The sequence below is a fragment of the Oryzias melastigma genome, linkage group LG21, assembly GCF_002922805.2.
Source record: "Oryzias melastigma strain HK-1 linkage group LG21, ASM292280v2, whole genome shotgun sequence".
NCBI classification, from domain to species: domain Eukaryota; kingdom Metazoa; phylum Chordata; class Actinopteri; order Beloniformes; family Adrianichthyidae; genus Oryzias; species Oryzias melastigma.
The window spans coordinates 18,264,612-18,270,727 of NC_050532.1; the positions used below are offsets into that span (position 1 = coordinate 18,264,612).

At 37.4% G+C, this 6,116-nt stretch overlaps 1 protein-coding gene across 1 annotated transcript in view; it reads left to right on the forward strand.

Annotated features, from left to right (window-relative positions):
* Positions 1-6,116, forward strand: part of scn1laa (sodium channel, voltage-gated, type I-like, alpha) — a 28,997-nt gene that overhangs the window by 15,132 nt on the left and 7,749 nt on the right. The window contains exons 14-20 of the mRNA XM_036209688.1: positions 158-319; positions 604-957; positions 1,107-1,583; positions 2,381-2,522; positions 2,617-2,771; positions 2,887-3,060; positions 5,636-5,758. Coding sequence (XP_036065581.1) covers positions 158-319; positions 604-957; positions 1,107-1,583; positions 2,381-2,522; positions 2,617-2,771; positions 2,887-3,060; positions 5,636-5,758 — 1,587 coding nt within the window. The remainder of the gene's footprint in view (positions 1-157; positions 320-603; positions 958-1,106; positions 1,584-2,380; positions 2,523-2,616; positions 2,772-2,886; positions 3,061-5,635; positions 5,759-6,116) is intronic.

The window sequence follows — 6,116 nt, forward strand, 5'->3', positions numbered from 1 at the left end:
TGTTTTTAATTGTACAGCGCTTTGAGCTACACCAAGTATGAAAGGCGCTTTTATAAATAAAGTTTGATTTGATTTGATTTGATTTGATTTGAATAAAAAAAGTGGAGTATAAAAACATTTCCAATCGTTAAGACTTTTTCTTATTGTTTTTGTGAAGGTTTTCACTAGCATCTTCACAGCTGAAATGGTACTCAAGATCATTGCACTGGACCCATACTACTACTTTCAAGAGCGTTGGAACATTTTTGATGGGATCATTGTCACTATAAGCTTGGTGGAACTTTGTTTTGCAATCACTCTTTTGAGATCACTGAGATTGGTGAGTCTGTTTCTTGAAAAGGCATGCATTATTACAATTTTTCCAACATAAATATCCATTATTGCAAAACCATTTCATTTACAAAGGAGCCTTGATAACAGCATAAAAGTAACATAATACTATCTTTATTGAAAAAAAATATATATGATGCAAAGGTCTTGTGAATTTAAGATGATGTAGTTAAAAAACATAACCTTTTTACTTTAAATAATTACTGGATTATTATTCTTTAATGTTTAACTGTAAAAATATTTTTTAATTGATTTTTGTTGTCTTCTTCACAGCTGAGAGTGTTCAAGTTGGCTAAATCTTGGCCCACTCTCAATACACTTCTCAAAATAATTGGCAATTCAGTTGGAGCCATGGGCAACCTGACTCTGGTGCTGGCCATTATTGTCTTTATATTTGCGGTTGTGGGCATGCAGCTGTTTGAAAAAGACTATAGAGCCAAAGTCTTGGAAGACGTAACGAAAGATAGACCACGCTGGCACATGATGGACTTTTTTCATTCATTCCTCATTGTCTTCCGAGTGCTTTGCGGAGAATGGATAGAGACCATGTGGGACTGTATGCAAGTGGCTGGAACAACTAAATGCCTCATTGTCTACATGATGGTCATGGTTGTTGGAAATCTTGTGGTACATTGCATCTTTAACTAATAATTCACGTCTACATCCTTCCCTTGCTTTTAAACTAGCTTTTGTTGATACATTTTTCACATAACATTTTCATTTACAATAAAAACAGATAAGGTTAATTGTACTTTCAATATTTTACTGTCTTACAGATGCTGAACCTGTTTCTGGCCCTTCTGTTAAGTTCTTTCAGTGCAGACAATTTGGCAGCAAGTGAAGAGGACAGTGACTTGAACAACTTGCAGATTGCAATACAACGGATTTATAGGGGCATTGACTTCATCAAGTCATTCCTTAAAAATATCTGCAACAGTAATTGTCATGGAGACAAAAAGGACAAGACTGAAGACAAGTCTTTGGGTGAACTTAACAAACCTTTTGGAACAAATGATCTTCACAACCATACGCTCAAAAACTTTCCTAATAACAGCAATGTTGATGTGACTGGAGTGGACAAAAGTGGAAACAAGTACATAGTCAACAGCAAAAGTGATGATTCCATTATGTCCTTCATCAACAACCCAAGTTTGACTGTTGCTGTTCCCATTGCTGCTGTGGAGTCTGACTTTGAAGTTCTGAATACTGAAGACTTCAGCAGTGCCTCATCTGATGTTCAGCCATGCCGTGTGGTAAGAATGCATTAGTCAAAATAGTTTGTAAATATACTTGCGCCATGACCCCAAAAAACAAAAACAAACAAACAAAAAAATCTATAATACTATTTTGAACTCTCTACAGTGTGGTAGCCATCTAAAGTATTCTATAGAGTTCAAACATATGATGGTCTTTCAAGGATAATTCAAATGCAGGCGTACTGATGCATCAAGTTGGGTGACTCATGGTTAATATTCAGCTGCTGTGTGCACTGCACTTGTTGCCGTTTAGTATCGAGTACAAAAGCTCCCATTTACTATAGAGTATTGTCTAGGGTATTGCTTTATTTAAAACCAATAAAAGATAGGGTAAATACAACAGTCGGTAAGAGGAATACCTAGAGTTTAAATTGGCCATCTAAGAGTCAGTTTATTCAGAAACTTTTTTACTAGAATGTTTACCTAGATTTCTTTAAAGGGGCCATATCATGAAAAAACAACTTTATGGGCTTTTAAGTGAATTATAATGTTAATTCCTCATTATAAAGAATCCCAAAGCAGCCCTTCCCATACCCACTAAAATGGGTGGGCCCTCACGAGATTGAGGACAGCCCCTTTCTACCCCTAATGCTCGTAAGACAACATATCATTGGGTTGTAGTAGCTGATTGCATTTCACTTTTTATGCAATATCTTTTTAGGCTTTTTAGGATTAAAAATGCACGGCAGCTTAAAGGGGTCATGCCAAAGCACAAACAATTCATAAAAGACTTGTACACTTGCTAAATTTGATTAATGGACGTTAGTTTTTATATGCAGTTTTGAATTTTCCAGCAGATTGTTGATGGGGATGAAGATGATGAAATTAGCTCCTCTGAGGGAAGCACAATCAATGGTTGTGAACCTGGAGAGATGGCAGACTCTGTCGGTGGTGATTTAGAAGAGGCCATGGATCCTCATCAATGCTTTCCTGCAGGTGAAAATTGGTTTTGTTGTTTTTTAAACTCAAAGTTTAATCAGGGTTTGTGTTGTGCATGTCCAACACAGCATATGCTTTTGTCTTGTTTTAGTCTGCCGGCAGAAGTTTAAATGTTGCCAAGTAAATGCTGAGGTGGGCTTCTGGAAAGCATGGTGGACGCTAAGGCAAACCTGTTTTAGGATTGTTGAGCACAACTGGTTTGAGACCTTCATCGTCTTCATGATCCTTCTTAGCAGTGGAGCCCTTGTAAGTGTAGTTTGTATTCCTGGCAAAGAATCCCATAAGAACTTTTGAATAACTCTCAACAAATGTGTATTTTAACTGTTTTTTAAGCTGACTAATTGTTTTAAATTTCTTTCAGGCTTTTGAAGATGTTTACAGTGAGCAGAGGAAGACAATTAAAGTTATCCTGGAATTTTCAGACAAAATGTTCACTTACATTTTCATTTTGGAAATGTTATTGAAATGGCTGGCATATGGATTTGCCAAGTATTTCACAAACGCTTGGTGTTGGTTGGATTTCCTCATTGTGGATGTAGGTTGGAGCACTGGATATTAAACTGGAACACAACAACACTGAATTTTAAACATTGACCATATAAGAGAACTGTATATAGTAACCCTTCCCCCTCACATTCGAAATAGAAAGTAGCCTACTATTAGCTCCAAGAAGTTATAAACTGCCCATTTAGATAGCTCAATATGAATAAGTGGTCTCACTTATAAATTTTACCATATTTGATTAACTTATTCTTCGGAGTCCACTTACGGTTGAGCTTGTTGGATGTCATGAAATGTTAACTTAATCACTGGTCACTGAGGTCGCCTGACTCCAATACGGTGGCATCCATCGCAAAAAATGGCGACCAAATTAAATTCATTTTGTTGGAGCCAGAAGTAAGGCATTTTCTATAGGTGATGCCACATTTACTCAGTTCAGTTTTCTTATACAGTCAATAACTGAATGCCATCATTTTCAAAGCTGGCAAATACTACCACATTTACTACTGTATTTTCCACATCATAAGGTCAACTGGATTATGAGGGAACAGTCTCAATTACGAGGTCTATTTCTGTACGTAACCCATACATAAGGCACACTGTATTGAGAGAAACAAAACTGAGTCTGTTGGAACTTTACCATAGAAAAAAAGCACATTACATTTAAATCAATCTTCACCCACAAATCCATCAAAGTCCTCATCAATGGTGACTGATTTTAGCAGCTGGGCAATATTACCAAGACACATGCCAGGTTCCCTCTCATCATTGTCAGAGTCAGTCTTGTTGCCAGGTTGATAATGCCGCCTTTCATAAAATCTCGAATAACAGTTGAAGCAGGTACATTAGTCCAGGCATCTACAATCCCTTCACATTTGGTGGCGTAACTTGCTTGCCGCTGCCTCCTGGTCTTAGCAAAGATGTGCTCGCTGTCTGTCCCATGCAACTCGCAACTTCACTTTAAATCCCTTGTTTACACCATCATCTAGTGATTGGAATTATTTTTGTTAATCCTCCCGGAATAATGGCAAACTCCAAATTAATTTTTCTTCACTTGGTTTTTCATACTAGTGGTGAGATGGGCATAATTGGACACAGATCAGCAGAGACAGTAAAGCAAGGGGGAAAAAAAAAACTCCTGTTTCTTTATATGACACTCTAATGCCACTCCTTCATTTTTTGCTCGTCCATCCAACCCTTTTGATTGACCTTAAGAATGATTCCACCTTGAAAATTTTTCTTTGGCAGGACCTTCTTCTCAAAAAGGGCCATAGGTTGTAGTTTCTGTCCATTACCATGGGAACCAAGAAGAAAAATGAAAGTGGAGTTCTTGTGTCCCATGATGATGCCGTGCTGGTCCCCTTTTTTCACAAGTGAGGGGGACTTTGTCCATGTTGGTGATGTACCTGGACTGAATCTTTTGTCAGCTTTTCTACCATTCTGTGCCACAGTAGTCCTTGTGCAGATGGAGAAATTGCACCTCCTTGAAAGTGTTTGATCTTCATGTCTTGTGCTATCCTTGTTGCCTTCAGTTAAGCAGTGACTGAAGAGACGTTTCTCCTGGTTGTTCTATGTTCAACAATCCATTGTTCAAGTTGGTCTTTGAACTGTGGCCACCTCACTTTATTCCCACAGAAACTCTGTTTTGTCTTCTTAACTCTGTGCAGTTCATTTTCTTGCCTCTTCCACTGTCAAACCATAGATTCATTAATGTTAAATTATGTTACAGCTGCTCTATTCCCAGTTACAACTGCATAACTGATAGCCTGCAGTTTGAATTGTACCTTGTAAGCCTGCCCCTTCACCGGCACTATTTTCAGGGTTCTTAGATGAACAAATGTTGTTTTGTGGCATACTGGCTTTGTACTTACCTGAGGCGTGGCAGAGGAAGTGTATGTACTGTACTTACTGTATTATGTTTAGTTCTCTGATTGGTTTATTGCTGCAAGCATTCGTAGTGTACATATTACGTTCCGGTGCCAGCAAGAAATGGTTTAGCAGTCAGTCAAGCAGAGCACTTACCAAAGTCACACTACAACATTTTTGCAGATTTTTGAACTCAGTGCACATATAAGATGCACCAGATCATTTGGCACAAAGCCAACTTTTAGGAGTGCCTTATACTGCGGAAAATACAATAATAGTAAATGCATGATGAGAATAAAACAGGCCATTTGACACTCTTTAATTGAACCAATGATCAAATTATGTTCAATCTTTTTTATGGGTACAAGCATTTTTGTCAAAATTTGTATAATGAGTTTGCTGAAGAAAAGTTGAAAAGCAAAGTTTAAGTTTGATAAAATGTAAATTATTCTTTAGTGAAACATCACAGATCAAGACCTCATTTGAATGGAAAATTATCTGTAGACATTTGGAACTTTACATTGTTATAACCATGTCTACAGGTATTATGCTAAAGGTTTATTTAAAAGACATGGAATGTATTACATTTCAGAGGCAGTACTATTGAATAACAGTAACAAATAATCTGCATTCATTTACAGTTTGGAAGTAGCTTAGACAGCTTTAATTAACAACTTGACTGTATATAACTTGCTGCTGACTGATAGTTTTTCTTTCTTTCCTTTTTTTTTTTAATACTGCAGGTCTCATTAGTCAGTCTGGTGGCCAATGCACTAGAATTTACCGACCTTAGTGCAATCAAGTCTCTGAGAACTCTTCGAGCACTAAGGCCCCTGAGAGCACTGTCAAGGTTTGAAGGCATGAGGGTAAGAGAAATTAAATGGGCCACCTTCTGAGTAAAAAATAATTTAAAATATTTAAAATTTAGACTGAATCCAAATTCATTCACTATCCCATGGGCTTGAGGCCTTTCCTGAGATCTTCCCTGGCCTTGTTATTGGCCAGCTTGACCTGGGGGAAGCATCTAGCTTGTAAAAATAATTGTGAACACAATAGGAAAGACAGCATCCTTGCAGAATTGTACATAGTCAACACACATGATCTTAAAAGTTCAAGTCACATCCTTTATTTTTTTAGCTCTATTTGTGCAATTGTAGCACAGCAGTGTAACGACATCTATGCCATTCCAATATGGCATCCAACTTTGAATATGCAACAAGCTAG